This window comes from Bubalus bubalis, chromosome 23 (genome assembly GCF_019923935.1).
Source record: "Bubalus bubalis isolate 160015118507 breed Murrah chromosome 23, NDDB_SH_1, whole genome shotgun sequence".
In the NCBI taxonomy this organism is placed as follows: domain Eukaryota; kingdom Metazoa; phylum Chordata; class Mammalia; order Artiodactyla; family Bovidae; genus Bubalus; species Bubalus bubalis.
Genome location: NC_059179.1, coordinates 21,113,073 through 21,134,760, shown reverse-complemented (window position 1 = coordinate 21,134,760; position 21,688 = coordinate 21,113,073). Strand labels below are relative to the sequence as shown.

General features: G+C 41.1%; 1 protein-coding gene across 2 annotated transcripts in view; it reads left to right on the top strand.

The window, feature by feature from the left end:
• The window catches only part of LOC102397777 (dynamin binding protein), a 118,866-nt gene that overhangs the window by 19,872 nt on the left and 77,306 nt on the right, over positions 1–21,688 (top strand). For both annotated transcript variants that reach the window (XM_006067604.4, XM_044935339.2), the window contains exons 2-3: positions 15,612–15,765; positions 17,271–17,393. In XM_006067604.4, coding sequence (XP_006067666.4) covers positions 15,621–15,765; positions 17,271–17,393 — 268 coding nt within the window. In that variant the 5' untranslated portion in view covers positions 15,612–15,620. The remainder of the gene's footprint in view (positions 1–15,611; positions 15,766–17,270; positions 17,394–21,688) is intronic.

Genomic DNA, 21,688 nt, shown 5'->3' with positions numbered 1-21,688 from the left:
AGAGATAAGGAAAGGAAAAAAGACGCTTACCTTGCAGATCTCTGTGCTATTTATCCTCATAGCTTAGGTTAATAAATTTTCTAGACATCTCCTGGAAACTGTCCTAAAAACTGCCTGTTATCACAAGTTTGTTTTGCTCCTTGTTAGCTGCAGCTTCACCCTGAAGTTTCACTTTATAGTTTCAAATTAATCTGTACTCTACAGCCGCTGTGGGTTGTGTTATCTGGGTATTTATTGTATAGACAGCATGTTGGAGCTGTTAATTTTAATGTATCACTAGGCTGCTTAGCTCAGACATGTCCAGTGTATATACTTATGAGTCAGTGATTCTTAAATTTCATAATTGAGATTCATACAGGATTTAAGAAATGAAAATCTGAGTGAGTACTTAAGGAATTGTTAGGTTGACCCATTTGAAAAATGTCTTTAATGTAAATGTCCTCAAATTTGGTAGTTCTAAAATATTAATCTTGGGACCTTCCTCCACCAGTGTGGTTTGTCGAAAGACAAATTTGATGTAGAGATATATAAGCAATTTTAAAAATAACTAAAAAGGAAGGAAAATATCAGCTTAATGTGGGGTGGAATGTGGAATCCTTTAAGTCAGTTGAAATGGGTGTCCGATAAGAGTCAGTCATGAAGCTTTCTTTATTTATTTTAATTTACTTAATTTTGTTTTGGTTGTGCTGGGTCTTCATTGCTGCCAGAGGGCTTTTCTCTACTTCCAGTGAAAGTGATTGAACTGGTGTCTCCTGCATTGCAGGTGGATTCTTTACCAACTGACCTATCAAGGAAGCCTGTAGTGAGCTGGAGGCTACTCTTTGTGGTGGAGCATGGGCCCTAGGCACCTGGGCTTCAGTAACTGTGGCATGTAGGCTCGGTAGTTGCAATTTGAGGGCTCCAGAGCAGGGGCTCAGTAGTTGTGGCACATGGGCTTAGTTGCCTTGTGGCATGTAGGATCTTCCCAGACCAGAGATTGAAGCAAACCAGTGTTTCCTGCATTGCAAGGCGGATTCTTTTTATTATTATTATTACTTATTTATTTGTTTGGCTGCACTGGGTCCAACCTAGACAGCATATTAAAAAGCAGACATTACTTTGCCAACAAAGGTCTGTCTAGTCAAGGCTATGGTTTTTCCAGTAGTCATGTATGGATGTGAGAGTTGTACTATCAAGAAAGCCGAGCACTGGAGAATTGATGCTTTTGAACTGTGGTGTTGGAGAATACTCTTGTGAGTCCCTTGGACTCCAAGGAGATCCAACCAGTCCATCCTAAAGATCAGGCCTGAGTGTTCATTGGAAAGACTGATGTTGAAGCTGAAACTCCAATACTTTGGCCACCTGATGCAAAGAACTGATTCATTTGAAAAGACCCTGATGCTGGGAAAGATAGAGGACAGGAGAAGGGGATGACAGAGGATGAGATGGTTGGATGGCATCACCGACTCAATGGACATGAGTTTGGGTGAGCCCCGGGAGCTGGTGATGGACAGGGAGGCCTGGCGTGCTGCAGTCCATGGGGTCGCAAAGAGTCGGACACGACTGAGCAACTGAACTGAACTGGGTCCGAGTTGCAGCATGTGGGATCTCGTTCCCCGACCATGGGTTGAACCTGGGCTGCCTGCATTGGGAGCACAGATTCTTAACCACGGGGCCACTGGGGAAGTCTTTGAGGCTTTCTTAATTTAAATTTTGTCTTTTGTCAAAAGAAATTAGAACTGTTTAGATGTTTGAGATGAGAACTATGCAGTTTAAATCCTGAAGAGGACTGAAGGGCCCTTCCATGATTGGTGAAAACTCTGATTTGTGTCCTGTTCCATCTGCTGAGGTTGTTGCCTTCCAACTTGGGACAAGTTTGAAGTAAAAAGTAATATACCCTGTAAGACAGTTTATGATAGCAGATTCCTTTCCTTTTCTACCCTCATTTCTCTGATCATCCCTCCTACGTCAGAGCAGGCTTTTTATTTTTTCTTACAGTCCAACATTACATAACATGTTTCGCAAAGTGCATGTTTTGAATCAGGGCTGCTGCCATCAGGAGAGCACAGTGGGTTGGAGGAAGATACTTGATTGAGGACAGCTGGCCCAGGCCATGCTGCTCAGCCTCATGGGGGCCACCATGCTCAAGATGGGTTCTACTTTTCCCCTTCATCTATCGCTGGTTATTTGAGTAACCACCTGGCAGTGACAGCTGACCTGTCCAAAACGAGCTCTGGTGACATAAACCAGAGGAGGAAGTGATGTTTTCCTAGCTTCTCTCATTTCCTTCCTGAAACAGATTTAAACTTCATTTTCTGACACCTCTTACCCTTTCGTCCAGAAGAAAGAGCCTGTTCTTATTAGTCCTGTATTGCCAAGAATAAGAGAACTGTGCATTTGCTTTTGAGGTTAAAGATTACTTTTCATTGCTTGGATTTGAAATTTTTAAAATAGATTTCCATTCTCTGAAACTGACGTTTTATGGAGAGTTCAGTTTCAGGACATAAGGAAATTTCCAGATGCTCAGGCAAACATATTCCTTTGCAGGAACCTATACTGGAGAGTCCCTCCAAAGGGGACCCTCTCCCAGCTCTTCTCAGGTCGGCAAAGATGTACCTGAGCTCCTGCAGCACACCCACTTTGTAGGAGCAAACAGGAAAGGAAGAGAAACGGTCTTCTGGTTCAGGAAATCCCTTCAGAAATTTGATTCTGAAAGTTCAGGATTTAGACTTCCGCTCCACACTGGGCAGTGTTGGGAAGAGCATGCAAGGTGTCGTCAGTGTTGTTTGCAAGAACAGAGTACTTCTCACAGCTCTCACGCGTTGTGTCCTACTCTTCTAGTTCACAATGGATTGTGAAATAGATTGCTCAGAATTTCAAAGCAATTTGGAGTCTGGCCCCATGCACCAACTCTGTCAACAGTGGGGTGTTTTTTTTTGGTTTTTTTTTTTTTGAAGTTTGGGTGCACAGGAACCCAGGCATTAGTCTTTTTCTAAATATATTTTAAGCCTTACAAAATTTATCTCTTTTATCTCTCACCTAGATTTAGGATGGTAGATTTAGGAAACTAACTTTATATGGTTTCCTGTATTTTCTCTCTCCATTTTTTCATGCATAGTTCTCATAAACTCAGAAGAATCCTTTTGGGCATATATCTGTCAGAGGCTCAGCAGAATTTAGAAGGCATACTCAAATTGGGTAATTTGAGGAGGTCCCACTTGGAACATACAGATGTAGGGAAAATACTGGAGAATTGTACTGTACCCCAGAGATAGCCAGTGAGCCACCCAGGCCTCAAGGGGCAGGAAACTGGGTCGTTACCTGACTCTCTTTCTTTTTCAGCTTCCTTATATTAGCTGTGGCCTTTAGTAGAATGACAGAGCCAAGCCAATTCACAGCCCAGCTGGAAAAGATGCATGGGAATAAACACCCAACCTCACCATCCCTCTGCCTTCGGTCTCCTGCTGGTGATGCCCATTGGCTGAACCAAACTGGAAGCCAGAGGCAAGGGAACACCTTGATGCAGTTCTTGTGGATCAGCCTCATGGAGCATAGAGCAAGGTGGAGGAGGGGAGGACAGACAGACCTAGAAGGGGAAATGGAAGACACCCAACCCTGGCTTTAATGTTCAGTGTTCTCAGTCTGTCCCAGGTTTGATATCAATATCTAAGAATCGGCCTGCAATGCAGGAGACCCTGGTTCAATTCCTGAGTCAGGAAGATCCACTGTAGAAGGGATAGGCCACCCACTCCAGTGTTCTTGGGCTTCCTTCGTGGCTTAGCTGGTAAAGAATCCGCCTGCAATATGGGACACTGGGGTTCTATCCCTGGGTTAGGAAGATCCCCTAGAGAAGGGAATGACTACCCCCTCCAGTATTCTGGCCTGGAGAATTCCATGGACTGTATAGTCCATTGGGTCGCAAAGAGTCAGACATGACTGAGCAACTTTCACTTTGTTTCAGGGGAAAAGTTTGTCATCTCAGGAGATTTTCTTTTAATGAAGTATGTCCAGACTTGTAGATATGTTGCTTGTCAGCAATTATTGAAGTTTACTAGGCCTTCTTCTACATTCTCTCACATCTTATGACATCAGATCAGATCAGATCAGTCGCTCAATTGTGTCCAACTCTTTGCGACCCCATGAATCACAGCACGCCAGGCCTCCCTGTCCATCACCAACTCCCGGAGTTCACTCAGACTCACGTCCATCGAGTCAGTGATGCCATCCAGCCATCTCATCCTCTGTCGTCCCCTTCTCCTCCTGCCCCCAATCCCTCCCAGCATCAGGGTCTTTTCTAGTGAGTCAACTCTGCATGAGGTGGCCAAAGTACTGGAGTTTCAGTTTTAGCATCATTCCTTCCAAAGAAATCCCAGGGCTGATCTCCTTCAGAATGGACTGGTTGGATCTCCTTGCAGTCCAAGGGACCCTCAAGAGTCTTCTCCAACACCACAGTTCAAAAGCATCAATTCTTCGGCACTCAGCCTTCTTCACAGTCCAACTCTCACATCCATACATGACCACAGGAAAAACCATAGCCTTGACTAGACGAACCTTTGTTGGCAAAGTAATGTCTCTGCTTTTGAACATGCTATCTAGGTTGGTCATAACTTTCCTTCCAAGGAGTAAGCGTCTTTTAATTTCATGGCTGCAGTCACCATCTTATGACATAGCTTTTTAAAAATCTTTGTTATGATAAATACATATATATGTGTGTGTATGTAAAACACAGAATTTGTCACTTCGCCGTTTTTAAGTGTACAGTTCTGTGGCATTAAATTCATTTTGTTGTGCCACCATCAACATCATCTATCTTCAGAACCTTTCCATGGTCACAAACTGAAACTCTGTACCCATTTTCCTTCCCCTCATCCCCCAGTAACCACCTTTCTACTTACTGTTTCTATGAGCTTTACTACTGTTGATACATCATATAAGTGAAATCACACAGTATTCGTCTTTTTGTGACTTAGCATTATGCTCAAGTTTCATCCACGTTGTGGTACGTGTCAGAATGCCCTTTTTAATAATACTCCATTGTGTGTATATGCTGCATTTTGTTTACCTGTTCTTTTGATGGCCATACAGGTTGCATGATACACTTTTTTAAGTGTTATTTTTATCTCTGGATGTGTTTTCATTAATACTGAATACATTCACTCTCATGGCTGCAGCTTTTACATGTCCAGCCTGATCTCTCACAGAACTGCAAGGTGATAAAAGAAAAAGGGAGCTGAAACATGAACAGTGGATGTGGGCTTGAGCAAGAGAGAAGGGCATCATCTGGAGGCAGTTTAAATGTGTGGAAAGACAGTGGAGCCTGCCATGGATAAAAGAAACAGCGTGTAAACAAAGGGATGAGTTTTGGACAGAAAGTGCTTTATGGGAGCCGAGAGCCTTTTGATTGGTTAGGACTGCACAAGGACTATTTATGAATAAGTGGAGTGAGAAACAGTTAAAAAAATATAAAGTTTGACCCCCAAAAAAATGTGCTGTGCCGGAGAAGTTGAATTAAAAAGGAGTTCTTGGCTGGATTGACTCAGTCTTTAATATAGTAAAATGTCCCTCCAAGAGAGCAATATGGCTTATAGCCTTCCCCAGGTTTATAGTGACCATAGAGCTCTTGCATTTGGGGACAATATGATTAGTGTCCTCAGCATGTTTTGGGGAAATGGTGGGGACTAAGCCAAGTTTCCAGGAGTTGGTGATGGCCAGGGAGGCCTGGCGTGCTGTGATTCATGGGGTCGCAAAGAGTCGGACACAACTGAGCAAGTGAACTGAACTGAACTTGGGTGCAGGAACTACAGCTCGCCTCACAACGCCTTGAATGTTCCTTGGTACATCAGAGAAGTAAGACTGGATAGAGAGATTGCTGCCAAGGTCTTTAGTCCATTGAAAGTGTTAAAATATCCTTAGTGAAAGTCACTCAGTCGTGTGCGACTCTTTACAACCCCAGGCTGCTTGGTCCATGGATTTCTTCAGGCCAGGAATACTGAAGTGGGTTGCCATTTCCTTTTTTTGCTTCCCTATGGACTATAGCCTGCCAGGCTCCCTCCACCAAAAAAAAGAAAAATCACTGCACACTTATGAATCAATTGTCTGCGTTCTTGATCTCTTCCTCATGGAAAGAAGCTTGTTTCCTTATTGGATAGTGGTTGGGTTATCTACAGGGTCTTATTTTGTCCTGTGTAGGGTAGGTACTTTGGGATAGGAGTTGAGTTGCTTAGGAAAATACAGGAGAGTTTAAATGTTCCTGTTAGTCACCAATAGAATTAGAGAATAAATATTTAAGGAATATTGGGTTAAAGAGTCATCAACTGATTAGCCTACCCAGCAGAGCCAGATTTTCAGCCTGCGTGGGAATTTGATTGACTCCATTTGGCTTGACTAAAATTTGTTGAATATGTGAATGTATTATAGAGAGTAGGAAAATCTTGTAAATTCTTAAGCAACTGTGTAATGTGTAAAAATTGACCGTTTAAAAGATTAACCAGGTTCACTGACAGTGAGGAGAAAAATTGTATCTTTAGCTAAAAAGAGAGGAAAATGTAACTTCCCCAAATGAAAATGCATTAACAAATAATAAACTTTATTTAAGATACATGCTAAAGTATTGGGGAAAATATCTGTAATATATTTTGAAATACATCAAAGATAAAGTGAAAAATAAATATTTGAAATACATCAAAACGTAACAAGGATTGAAAAATGGGGAGCTTGATATGTGACAAAGTGCCCGCAGTAACATGTTAATGACAGCCTCTGCGTGGTGGTGTTGGCTTCTTTCAGCTTGGCTGTTTGAAAAATTTCATAATAAAGTGTTGGAGAACTAAAGAGAGGAAAATGGAAATTTAGTGATTTTGAAGGAAGAACCAGTGAGATGTAAGAGAACTAATAACATTTACAGTAAAAAGTACATGGGCATTGGAGTCAAATAGACTGGAGTTCTGGTTTAGCTTTGCGTCCGAGAGTTAAGTATGTTGTTTAGTGGTGCCACTGGGATTTGAAGCCAGGGACCCTGACTCGAGCACCTTGGTCTCCACCTTGCAGTGTGGTGATGGTACAAGCTCCTAGCTCAGTGTCTGGCATGTGATAAATTCTTAAATGGTAGCTATTGTGGTTAGTGTACTGTATGGATTATAGAGGATGAAGAAATATCAGATTCCGACATTTGACATCAGATTCTAAGTCTGAAAGACTTATATGACACTGTTACTCAAGCTGGAAGATAAACTATTTGTGGAGAAGAGATGGTTAATTTAGTTTCAGATAAGTGGAAGTAGAGATTTTGATATGAACAGTTCCTTGTATTTTCCTGAAGTTCAGTAAATCATTTGCTTATCAAAAATTACTTACTGAGCATTGCTCTAGACCAGTGAACAAAACAGGCAAAAATCTCCTCCCTCATAGGGTTTTATATCCTATCAGGGTTTGAAGAATGAAGGGTCTTTGCGTCTCACATGCAGAGTGACTCTGCAAAGGTGGAGAGACAGGCATTCACCAGCAAGAGAAGAAACGCTTTCATAGCAAACTTCCTGATGTCCCAGACATTATGCTATCCAGGCATTTATTTCCTCTGCCTTCTCTCAGGCCCATCTGCATTCTGATTTCCAATGCATTATTAGTTCTTTTTTGCTTCCATCTGAAGTTGGTGAAACAGTTTATGTGTAAACTAGTTATGATTAAGTTTCAAAATATTTTTGGCCATACTACACGGCAAGCAGGATCTTAGTTCCCCAACCAGGGATTAAACCCAGGCCACGACAGTGAAAGCGCCTGGTCCTAACTACTGGACCCTAGGGAATCCCAGTCCTGGCTTCTAAAATGGCCCAGACAGAAACAACAATTGTTGCTTTTCATAGTGTGTACAGAGAAGACAGATGCAATTCACGCTCTTCTACATAAAACAGAGGACATAAAGACCTCCTTTCTGGTCTCACCCACGAGTCCTGTAGGTTAGCCAGGCTCTGACTGCAGCACTCTTCCAGGGTGTGTATTCCTTAGCGATTACACACTCCTTCCAATAGGGTAGGAGGTCAGTCAGTACAAGTATTTATTGAGCCAGACCCTCCTCTGCTTCTGAGTCATTTTCTGGTAGAGCAGGAAGGTTCTCGAGGAGAAGCTTTAACCCTTTCAGCTCCCAAAGGTTACTCCTCCATGGAACAGGGTAGCTCTCTAAGTCACCGTCTGGGGCTTATGCTAATTCTCTCCATGATATTTTAGATAATGAGCTATATATTTAGTCTGATAGATGAAATTTGACAAAAGATAGTAGAAGGAAAAGGAAAATACTATCTACCTTGGCTCAACCTTGAGTTGTTTTAATAATATATAGATGGTTAAGGATTTTGCAAAATACTGTTTGTTTTAGGGGAAAGAAATATTTTTGACACCACCCTTATGTGGAAATCTGACATCTGGCAACTTCAGCTGTCTGGAAGACAGCCAGAAACTAAGAAAGGGGCCTCAGAGCACATAAAAAATAACTGTTGAAGGACTCTAGCACTACCACATGTACTGTACCACTGCAGAAGAGCTTGTTAGCCTCTTATTTGGAGCATGGTTACTTTTTATTTATCTAGAAACTTGTAATAATTTTGGTGGTGTGTGTGTGGTTCCCTGCCACTCCCAGCAGATTATAAACAACGATCTAGAAAGACGTAGAAAAGTTGACAGAGGAGATAAACTGAAGGCAGAGCAAAAGCTGACATTACAAGAGAAAAATCTAAAACTTACATAGCACTGGTACTGTCTGTCACAGAAGAAACGGTCTTAATAACGAGCTTATTATTAGTTGGTGTTTAGTGTCTTTGCTGTTGATGCCAAGGATGTATGTTATGCGCCTAGGTTTTAAACATGGTCAAAGTTAATCATGTTTGAGATGTTGAAATAGTAAATGATATAGTGTTTATATACTTGAAATATCACACTCTCTGATGATGCTATATCGTTGACAGATTTAGTCTTAATAGATGATTATGGAAATGATGTTTAATAATAACTGCTAACATTTATTGAGCACCTACTGTATTCCCCCGTCCCAGGTGCTTTCACGTTATTAGCATACTGGTTATGGGTTTGAAGAGAGGCAGATCTGCATTCCTGTTCCGTGTCTGACTTACTGTGTGACCCTGGACAGATTATATTGCCTCTCTGAGCTTGCAGAATGGGAACCAATTATATACAGCAGGGTTGTTGTGAAGACCCAAGGAGGGAAGTCATAGTGCTACATATAGACGTGCTAATTAAATATTAGGCATTGTTGTTCAGTTGCTAAGTCATGTCTGACTCTTTGGGACCCCATAGACTGCAGCACACCAGCCTTCTCTGTCCTCCACTGTCTCCTGGAGTTTGCTCAAACTCTTGTCCATTGAGTCAGTGATGCCATCCAATCATCTCAGCCTCTGTCATCCCCTTTTCCTCCTGCCCTCAATCTTTCCCAGCATCAGGTTCTTTGCCAATGAGTCAGCTCTTCTCATCAGGTGGCCAAAGTATTGGAGTGTCAACTTCAGTCCTTCCAGTGAATAAATAGCATTGATTTCATTGAGGAATGACTGGTTTGATCTCCTTGCAGTCCAAGGGACTCTCAAGAGTCTTGCGCAGCACCACAGTTCAAAAGCATCAATTCTTTGGCACTCAGCCTTCTTTATGGTCCCACTGTCACATCTGTACATGACTACTGGAAAAACCATATTTTTGACAGTGTTATGAACCTCCATCCATAGCTCTTCAGGCACTCTGTCTACCAGATCTAATCCCTTAAATCTATTCGTCACCTTATTAGGCATTAGTATAATTACTTTTATCATTATCATCACCCTCTTGATGGTTATTATGAAAGTATGATTATCTCCACTTTTTAAAAAAAGAAGCTGAAGCCCAAGTAATATATCCAAGGTGAAAAAGCTAAAATATAGTGGAGCTGGGATTCGAACCTTGATCTCTCTGACAGCTGCTGCTGCTGAGTCATTTGAGTCGTGTCCGACTCTGTGCGACCCCATAGACGGCAGCCCACCAGGCTCCCCCGTCCCTGGGTTTCTCCAGGCAAGAACACTGGAGTGGGTTGCCATTTCCTTCTCCAATGCATGAAAGTGAAAAGTGAAAGTGAAGTCGCTCAGTCGTGTCCGACCCTCAGCGACCCCATGGACTGCAGCCTACCAGGCTCCTCCGTCCAGGGATTTTCCAGGCAAGAGTACTGGAGTGGGGTTCCGTTGCTTTCTCCATCTCTGACAGCAGGAGCCCAGTAATTTGGATTCACATTACACTGCCTCCTCAGTGTGTGATTTTTAATTGTGTTAGTCACTCAGTTGTGTGTGACTCTTTGCGACCCCGTGAACTGTAGCCTGCCACACTCCTCTGTCCATGGGATTTCCCAGGCAAGAATACTGGAATGGGTTGCCATTTCCTACTCCAGGGGATCTTCCCAACCCAGGGATCGAACCTGGATCTCCTGCATTGCGGGCAGATCCTTTACCATCTGAGCCACTAGGGAAGATTTGTATATGTTTTAATACTTAAAGAAAATATGTGGTGGGAGAGGATATGGGGAATGTTAACTAGCTACTTCTCTTTTCCGTTATATACCCAAGTCATCTCATTATAGGAAAAAAGTTTCTGTGACACAAGGACAAGCTCTTTTTACTCAGTAGTTCAAGTGAAATATGTAACATTTGCATTGCATGAGTCATTAGAATCTTATAGGTACTTTGCATTAATAGACTAAACAATTTATTATGTGCCTAAATGTTTGTCCACATCATTCTTAGACTGTAAACTTAACGAAGCTGTAACTATTCTTTTTTGTAACTAGGCACTTGGTGCCTTTTGATGTTGGTTATAGTTATATGTAGGGGCTCTCAGGTGGTGCTAGTGGTAAAGAACTTGCCTGCTAGTGTCGGAGACATAAGAGATATAGGTTCGATCTCTGGGTTGGGAAGATCCCCTGGAGGAGGGCATGGCAACCCACTCCAATATTCTTCCCTGGGGAATCCCATGGACAGAGGAGCCTGGCGGGCTACAGTCCATGGGGTCGAAAAGAATCACACAGAAGTGACAGCATAGTTATATGTGAGATGAAGGTTAGAATCCTCATCTCTCGCAGCACCAAATGAATACTTGAGGCAAATAAAGAACAGCAGGCGGGGGCCTGGACACTCTGGAGAGCTTCTGTTGCTTCTTATAAAAGACCTGGGAGACGAGTACAGTAATCCTGAGGGTTTCCAGTATACATATGCCCTCCTTTTTATTGCCTCCCTTTCTGTTGCTTGAAGTGAAGTGTTAGTTGCTCAGCTGTGTCTGACTGTCTGTATCCCGCTGAACTGTAGCCTTCCAGGCTCCTCTGTCCATGGGATTCTCCAGGCAAGAATACTGGAATGGGTAGTCATTCCCTTCTCCAGGGAATCTCCCAGAGCCAGGAATGGAACCCAGGTCTCCTGCATTGCAGGCAAATTCTTTACCATCTGAGCCACCAGATGAGCATGCACTTAGGCTCCCTTGACAGAGAATAACAGACACATTGTCTTATAACAGCACAGATACCATAGCAGGTAGTATGCAAGTTTGGACTGTAGGCTTCTTTGAATGGAAAACACATTGTTGATGTGGTATCGTGTACTCAGTCCTGTCTAGAGGCGCCATCTACATAGTTTTTTCTTGTTGTTTTTATGGATTTTTATTTTTCAATGCATTTTAAATCTGCGCTACTGTTGCTGTTATTCAGGTCGAATTACTTTTTCTTTTTATTTTAATAGAAGTAAGTAGGGACCAGAATGCCCTCAGTCCAAATCCTGGCCCTGCTGCTATAAACTCTGTGATCTTGAACAAATTGTTTTATAACTTTCTGAGCCTCGTACCCCCATCTTTAAGGTAGTTGTGGAGAGAGATCAATGCAAAGAAATAGAGAAAAACAACAGAATGGGAAAGACTAGAGATCTCTTCAAGAAAATTAGAGATATCAAGGGAACATTTCATGCAAAGATGGATGGGCTCGATAAAGGACAGAAATGATATGAACCTAACAGAAGCAGAAGATATTAAGAAGAGGTGCCAGGAATACACGGAAGAACTGTACAAAAAAGATCTTCACGACCAAGATAATCACAATGGTATGATCACTCACCTAAAGCCAGACATCCTGGAATGTGAAGTCAAGTGCGCCTTAGGAAGCATCACTACGAACAAAGCTAGTGGAGGTGATGGAATTCCAGTTGAGCTATTCCATATCCTGAAAGATGATGCTGTGAAAGTGCTGCACTCAATATGCCAGCAAATTTGGAAAACTCAGCAGTGGCCACAAGACTAGAAAAGGTCAGTTTTTATTCCAATCCCAAAGAAAGGCAATGCCAAAGAATGCTCAAACTACCGCACAATTGCACTCATCTCACACGTTAGTAAAGTAATGCTCAAAATTCTCCAAGCCAGGCTTCAGCAATATGTGAACCGTGAACTTCCAGATGTTCAAGCTGGTTTTAGAAAAGGCAGAGGAACCAGGGATCAAATTGCCAACATCCGCTGGATCATGGAAAAAGCAAGAGAGTTCCAGAAAAACATCTCTTTCTGCTTTATTGACTATGCCGAAGCCTTTGATTGTGTGGATCACAATCAACTGTGGAAAATTCTGAAAGAGATGGGAATACCGGACCACCTGACCTGCCTCTTGAGAAACCTACATGCAGGTCAGGAAGCAACAGTTAGAACTGGACATGGAACAACAGACTGGTTCCAAATAGGAAAAGGAGTTCGTCAAGGCTATATATTGTCACCCTGCTTATTTAACTTCTGTGCAGAGTACATCATGAGAAACGCTGGACTGGAAGAAGCACAAGCTGGAATCAAGATTGCCGGGAGAAATATCAATAACCTCAGATATGCAGATGACACCACCCTTATGGCAGAAAGTGAAGAGGAACTCAAAAGCCTGAAAGAGGAAGAGGAGAGTGAAAAAGTTGGCTTAAAGCTCAACATTCAGAAAACAAAGATCATGGCATCTGGCCCCGTCACTTCATGGGAAATAGATGGGGAAACAGTGGAAACAGTGTCAGACTTGATTTTTGGGGGCTCCAGAATCACTGCAGATGGTGACTGCAGCCATGAAAGTAAAAGACGCTTACTCCTTGTAAGGAAAGTTATGACCAACCTAGATAGCATATTGAAAAGCAGAGACATTACTTTGCCAACAAAGGTCCGTCTAGTCAAGGCTATGGTTTTTCCAGTAGTCATGTACGGATGTGAGAGGTGGACTGTGAAGAAAGCTGAGCACCAAAGAATTGATGCTTTTGAACTGTGGTGTTGGAGAAGGCTCTTGAGAGTCCCTTGGACTGCAAGGAGATCCAACCAGTCCATTCTAAAGGAGATCAGCCCTGGGATTTCTTTGGAAGGAATGATGCTAAAGCTGAAACTCCAGTACTTTGGCCACCTCATGCGAAGAGTTGACTCATTGGAAAAGACTGATGCTGGGAGAGATTGAGGGCAGTAGGAAAAGGGGACGACAGAGGATGAGATGGCTGGATGGCATCACCAACTCGATGGACGTCAGTTTGAGTGAACTCTGGGAGATGGTGATGGACAGGGAGGCCTGGCGTGCTGCAATTCATGGGGTCGCAAAGAGTCAGACACGACTGAGCAACTGAACTGAACTATGTGCACTGTTGGTGGGAATATAAACTGGTACAACCATTATGGAAAACAGTATGGAGGTTCCTCAAAAAATTAAAAACAGGACTACCGTGTGATCCAGCAATTCCAGCCCTGGGTATTTATCTGACAAAAGCTAATTCAGAAAGAGAGATGAGCCCCTATGTTCATTGAAGCATTATTTACAAAAGATGTAAACTTGGGAAGTGAACTTACTGCCTGTTAGTAGATAAATGGATGAAGAAGATGTGGTTATATTATATATCTGTGTGCACGTGTGTGTATTATATATATACATGTATATATGTGTGTGTGTATAATGGAATATTACTAATTCATAACAAAGAATAGAATCTTGCCGTTTTTGATAACATGAATGGATCTAGAGGGCATTATGCTAAATGAAATGTCAGAGAAAAAGAAATACCTTATTATTTCACTTATGTGTGAAGTCTAAAAAACAAATGAACAAACATAAAACAGAAACAAAGTCATAGACAGAAAGAACAAACAGGTAGTTGCCAGAGGGGAGGTGGGCGGGAGGAGGAAGGAAATAGATGAGAGAGTTTAAGAAGTAAGTTCCAGTTGTAAAATAAATAATTCACAAGTATGAAATGTATAGTGTGGGGAATAGTTAATAACTCCTGTCTTTGTATGAGGACATATCATGACTAGATTTATCATGGTGATCATTTTGAAATGTGTAGAACTATTGAATCACCAAGTTGTGTAACAGGAACTGACATGGTGTTATAGGTCAACTATACTTCAGATACAAACAAACTCAGAAAAAGAGATCAGATTTTGTGGTCACCATAGATAGGGCAGAGGTGGCTGGGGAAATTGGATGAAGGCAGTCAAAATGTATAAACTCCCAGCAGAAGACTCAGGTTCAATCCTTGGGTTGAGAAGATCTCCTGGGAGGAGGGCATGGCAATCCACTCCAGTATTCTTGCCTGGAGAATCCCATGGACAGAGGAGCATGGCAGGCTACAGTTCATGGGGTCACAAAAGGTCGGACACAGCTGAGCGACTTTCTGTCACTTCACTGTAAATAAGTAAATAATAAATAAGTACTAGGGATGTAACGTACAACATGATCAGTATAATTAATACTGCGTATGTTATGTATGAAAGTTATTAGGGGTGTACCTCCTAAGAGCCCTCATCAAAAGGAAAATACATGTTTAAAATATAATTTTTAAATACATTTCTTAAATTTTGTATCTATATGAAATGATGGATGTTCACTAAACTTATTGCAATAATCACTTCATGATTAAACTTATGCAGAATATACTCTGTTAGTTGCTCAGTCATGTCCAACTCTATGCAACCCCATGGACTACAGCCCACTAGGCTTCTCTTTGTCCATGGAATTACTGGAGTGGGTTGCCATTGCCTTCTCCAGATGTTCCAAAGCCAGGGATTGAATCCAGGTCTCCTGCATTGCAGTCAGGCAGACTCTTTACCATCTAAATCAACAGGGAAGCAAAAACTTATGTGTACGTCAATTATATCAATAAGACTTGAAAAAATAAAATATATGTGGAAATAGAGAAGAAATAAGCAAAAAAAGATATAGTTATGGGGAATAGATGAAATGCCATATTTCAATTCCCTACCTTTTAAATACCATATTTTAAAAGTACCCTCTTGCCTTGTATTTTAAAAATGTTAATTTACATATTGCCTTCCTCAGGCATTTTGGGAAGTCTGCAGTTCCACATTGCATGTTTTCTGTTACTCATAGCTATAGGTCATTTTTTTTTTTTTTCGATTCCGGAATGACTTTGAACATCAAATGAAAATGTATGAGGAAATTATTGTTTCTAAAGAAATAAATGAGATAGCATTCTGATTTTTTTAAAGTACAAACTTCTTATTTACTTTGACTTCATTATAAGTACCTTTATATCTTAATGATAATTCTCAAGATACAGGTCTGTATTGCAGTGTCTTAAATAATTCTACTTTCCCATTTCTTTTACCTTTCTTTCCAGGTTTAAAAGATGGAGGCTGGCTCAGTGGTTCGAGCTATCTTTGACTTTTGCCCTAGCGTATCAGAAGAACTGCCACTCTTTGTGGGAGATATTATTGAGGTATTGGCAGTGGTGGATGAATTTTGGCTTCTAGGAAAGAAAGAGGATGTGACAGGTAAGAGGCTTATGATTCTTCACATTCAAAATAGGCACAGGCACTCCCTTCTTTCTATATTAAAAATTAAGGTTTAATGGCAAGCCCAGTAAATAAACTTCAGATCCTTTTGTGTTTTCTGCATGTGTTTGCCGTGGTTTCTACCAGTGAGGAGAGAACGTCTGTTATCATTGCATCTCTCCTTGCAGGTTCCTTTAAAAGGTTGCCGTGGTTAGGTACCAGCTGCCCTCCTAAATCCCTGGGTGACCTAAATTTATTAAAGTTGCCCTGTATCCTAGAGGCACTTACCTCCCACTTTTCATGCGCCTGGTTTCCTTTTTTCTATTCTTGAAAAGATATATTAGCACCAATTTCTTTCATGAATTCAGGAGGAGACTAGAAGTTCTTCTCCCACAATATGCATCTGTGTTAAATCCAGCCTTAACTTGCATATATTTATGTACATCTGGCTTGAAGTATATCTTACAGTCCTGAGAACAGACTCTGTTGATACTTAACCTGTATTTGGGGGATAATAGATTATTTCCCAGTAGATGTGATACCTCAGCTGGGATAAATATGGTGTGTCAGAAGTCAAAGAGGATAGGCAGAGAGGATTGCTTATTCAGGGGCCCTGGAACAAGAGGAAAAGAGCATGGAGGAACTGAGAAAAGTTCAGTCTGGCATGAAGTGTGAATGGTTGAGATGGGGGAGATGGCATGGGGAGGTGAACAGAGACTAGATCATGGAGGACAGCGCATGCTGTGGAAAGGGGTTATGGAAATGGGCTGCTGTAAACGTGCTTCAAGCACAGTCAGACTTGTATTTTACAAAGCTCTCTGCTTCAAATTGAAGAATGATAGGGAAGGGCAAAGCCAAAAGCAGGGAGGCAAGATGGGAAGTTGTTGCAGTAATCGAGGTGAGAAGTAGCCATGGCTTGGACCGAGAGGATGAGTCTTGAGATAGTGGACAGATGCAAGAGATATATAGAAGGTGGAATCAGCTAAACTTTCTGATGCTTTCCAACTGACAGGCTTGTCTATCTACCATTACCTATTATAACCCTGCCCATCTTCAGACTCAACTGTAGTTTTTTCCATAAAATTTTTCATTTTCTTCCTGACCCGTTTTCTGCCTTCTCTGAACTTCCATAGCAATTTGTATACCTATGAGTTGACACTGGATTTCAGACTGAATTATTGCTAATGTCTGAATTAGATTTTATGTCTGAAGTAGATTTTAAGATCTTTCAGGGCCAAGACTGTCTTACTCTTTTTCCCCTCTGCAGTGTGCCTTTGATAGAGTGACACCCATTAAATGTTTATTGGATTGAATTGCACTCTCTGTGTTCTGCAGGCACCTAATTTTGTGTGTTGCACATTTTCTACAGTAGATTTTCCAGCTATAAGTACTCAGTGAGTTTTTAATTTGGGGTCTATAAATGAGCTCAGAAAAAAGTTTTTTGTCCTGGTACACAAATAGAAAAAAGGAATTTTAATACTGGAAATGTTTGCTTTTATTTTCAGGACAGTTCCCCAGCAGTTTTGTAGAAGTTGTTACCATTCCCAGTCTAAAAGAGGGCGAGAGACTGTATGTCTGTATCTGTGAATTTACATCCCTAGAACTGAACAGTCTTCCTCTCCATCGAGGTAAGTTGATCACCCAAGAGTAGTCTGTTTAAAATAATACTGGTGGGGTCAGTCCATTTTGACAACTAGATCTTTTTTGAATTTTTATAAGTAATTAACCTCTAGAGAGTCTTCAATAATACCAAGATAGAGCTGACAATAATAAATCCTTATCTTTGAGTAGCATTTTATAATTTCTACAGTATTTTTTTCCTCACAAATATAGTCTCATTTCATTCCCTATATCTTGTGTGGTCAAGTCTTAGGTACTAAGACTTATTTATTAATGTACAGTAATAGAGCAGGAATTGTGGTATGCAAATTAAGGCAGAGATGCAAAACATTCCCATTGCTGCCCAACTATTAGGTAATGTTATTAAAGTTCTCATCAGATCAAGTTTAAAAGGAAGTGGTTTTAAACAGATAGTCATAGTCATGTCTCAGTGATATTTCAAGTATTTCTCGCTTCATGTACTCTGATAGACTTGAAAGAAAGTAAAAGTGAAGTCACTCAGTCGTGTCCAACTCTTTGCAACCCCATGGACTGTAGCCCACCAGGCTCCTCCGTCCATGGGATTCTCCAGGCAAGAATACTGGAGTGGGTTGCCATTTCCTTCTCCAGGGGATATTCCTGACCCAGGGGTTGAATCCAGGTCTCCCACATTGCAGGCAGACGCTTTAACCTCTGAGCCACCAGGGAAGCCTGAATGTGTAAAGAGTGACTAAACCATTTCAGCACACGTACGTACGTCCATACATTTCTGCATAAGCACAGAAACCAGTAGTATTCCACGAACTGAAGCTTATGATCAGTGCAGTTTTGTGACTCACAGCAGTCATCAGAATTGTATGATTTATTGGATATATTAATATTATTACTTTTTTGAGTATGGCACTAAGGGGATAGACTTAATTTCCTTTTCTTTTCTTTTTTGGGCCACACCTCATGGCATGTGGGATCTTAGTTCCCTACCAGGGATCAAACCCATGCCCTCTGCAATGGAAACAGTCTCTGTACCACTGGACCACCAGGGAAGTCCTGAAATGGGCTTAATTTCTTAAACCATGTACATATATGAGAGAGAGTGCTCATAGAGGTGGGGAGAGAGACCAAGCAAACTCCCTAACCTTTATTCAGTGAGAAGAAAGGAAAAGTGGACTTTGACCTTAATCCTCAAAATCAGCTGTCAGAGTTTCTTGTCTTCACTTTACACTGAGCCCTACCTCTGTTTTGAATACATTTTTGCTAATCAGTATTGCGAAGACAGAAATAGAGGAAGATGTTATAGCAGGGAACCTTATCTGCTCATACTCACAGTTCTTCCATTGGAGGGTTGAGTTCACATCAGTCAGACCAGTCAGAAGGTGTGGAGAAAGGGCCAGAGCCCAGTGGCTAACAACATTGATACGACTTTGTTATCTATTATTCTGTGTATAACAGTATACTATATGGGAATGTACAGTATGTCTATAACATTTAAGGACTTTGAGAATGTGACTTCTGGAATTAGTTTGTTTACTTCATATTATATCTTGTGTAGTCTTTCCAATGGCTTAGTGAGTAAAGAATCCACAAGCAGTGCATGAGACATAGAATATGTGGGTTCGATCCCTGGGTCAGGAAGATCCCCTAGAGAAGGAAATGGCAACCCACTCCAGCATTCTTGCCTGAAAAGTCCCATGGACAGAGGAGCCTGGTGGGCTACAGACCATGGAGTCTCAAAGAGTTGGACATGACTGAGAGACTGAGCACAAAGTTGTCTTAGGTACTAAACAGAGAGATTTTCTGCTGAATGCTTGCCTTGAGAAGAGTGGACTGATGTGTTGTGAACTTGCTTTCAAGTTAAAATCCACCTCAGGAATCCCAGGGCCACCAAGAGGTTCTCAGGAAGACCTTGGTGTGGGCCTTTCAGCCACAAGTCACCTCTCCGAAGACTGACTCAGGGTCAGGCTGGATCCTGGAGCCTGTAGACCTTATCTTAACTAGCTTTTAACAAGTTAAGCCTGAGGAACTCCTCTGTCTGTGGGATTCTCCAGGCAAGAATACTGGAGTGGGTTGCCATGCCTTTCTCCAGGGAATCTTCCCCACATAGGGATCAAACCTGAGTCTGTTAAGTCTCCTCCTACTGGGAGGTGGGTTCTTTACCATTAGCACCACCTGGGAAGCCCCTTAAAAACATAAGCAGAGCTCAAAAGGAAAGAATGCTGAGCAGGGAATGCATAGGGAAAGAGATATATTATTAATTATTAGTGGTTTTAGCTTGTTCTCTTCTGTGATACTTTACGGTCTTCCAGTTAGCATGCTGACTATTCAGCTCTGTTTCCTTCTGTGCTTTTCACATCTTTTTGTTCTGTATGTCTTCTGATTAGGACATATAGCCTTTGAAGATGAGGAAGTTAGGTATATGTATACAATTTTTAATTTGAGGGGAATCTTAACATGAGACACAGAAGTGATTTTAATTCCTTTGATTTTCTATTGTTTTATACTACATATGGTTTATGAAGATCCGTGTCTCCGCTCATGAGTGTATACTTTCCTTTATCCCTAGTACTTTAGTACTATTAATCCAGTTCCTTGTTGCTTCCTTACCTTTCCTTTGATCCTTCAGTGTAGCAGTGAAGCGTCTCCTCTGCTGTGATTTAATATATGTCGCGAGGGATTTGGAAACCTTTAAGAGCATGTGGGCTAATGTTTGAGACCTGTTTTGTTTTACCATGCTGCCTTCAGTTGTTATTTACTTACCTTTCAGAAGTATCACTAAAATAAGAGAAAAAGTATATCTATTTTAACTCTAAAATTATATTATCTATATATATGTATAATTAATAAATGTATATTATATATAGATAGAGCCGAGCCGGCAGTGTAGTTCAGGGGGTGAGAATTCTGATGTCCCTAGATTTAAATCCAGCTTCACAACTCAGTAGCTATTGACTTTGGTTTAATTACTTAAGTTCTCTTGGCCTCAGTGTCCTTATCTACAAGTTATAGCACCTACCTCAGGGTAGTCGCGAGGACTAAATGAGGTTATACATTAAAGCATCTGGCACAGGGAAAGCGCTCAGTAAAAATGAGCCATTTTATGGTTCTCATCCTGGCGCTCATAAATGTGCTTCAGGGGGCCTCGTTTCTTGATAATTATGTGAAGTTTTGTGTGTGCCTACATTTTCCAGGGAGCTTCGGTTTGGAATGAAAACCACCAGTGGTTCTTCCAGCAGGTGTCACCCTTTCTCCTTACCCTGAAGCTTCCTGTTTGTGTTGGTCTGTTCCCTATAGTTGGAGTTAATTTAAATTCAGAAACAAGTTTGTCTCTTAGAAAGATCAATGCGAGTGTTATCCTAAAAAATACAGAGCGGGGGGAAAAGAGAGAGACAACAAAAAAACAAAATGAGAGTATGGCAAAGAAAAGACAGTGAAAGAGAGAAAAAAAAAAAAGAGTGATGAAATATTTAATTGCCTTATACAATACAGAATGCTTACTCCTTGCTTACAATCCCATGCTTCTAGACTACCTCCCTACCCCCAAAAAAGACCAATACAAATTAAATTGATAAATTTATTTATAAATAGATAAATGATAATTATCAGTTAAAGCACTTGTGTCATAAATTTCTGGTGTCATGGCGTGAGATATCAGGATTAAGGTTCTGATATGGCTCATGTGGAAGCCTAGGTAAAGAGTGTGGTCAGTCTGCATAGAGCACAGAGTCCCTGGGCACTAGGATTCAGTGAGGACCTAAAACCTGCAGAGCCAGACTACTTATATTCAGACTCTTGGACTTTCTTATCATCTTATTCTTAATGCATTTCTTGTTCAAATATAAAATAAAAATTTAACCAGAAGAAACAAGCACTGTGGTGACTGGGATTAATTGTGCATAAATAAAAGGCTCAGGCTTACCCTAAGAGTCACCCTACTTCCTATTTTTCTATTCTCAAAATCTGGTCACCGTATTCCAGAAGTTCCTCGTATTGTTGTTTTTGAAGTCTAGAAATGACCACCAAGTAGCCTCCATTCCTAAACAATCAGAATGCAAAAAACTCAATAACAGGGCTATATAAAATAAAAGTATTCAACAAAATTATCTCTGAGGTGCTTTTTAGGGACTAAATTGTGACTTAAAAAAAAATTCACCTTTATTATATAGAAATAATCAACAGAATGACAGTCATAAAGCCTATCAAAACAGTCACTCAACAGAAAATAGGGAAACAAATCCTACTGTAAGGATTTCATAGAGATCTGGCATTACAAGAAAATATTCTGATTCTGCAGCTTTAAAAAAGCCAGTTCATTTCAAAGCCAATAGAG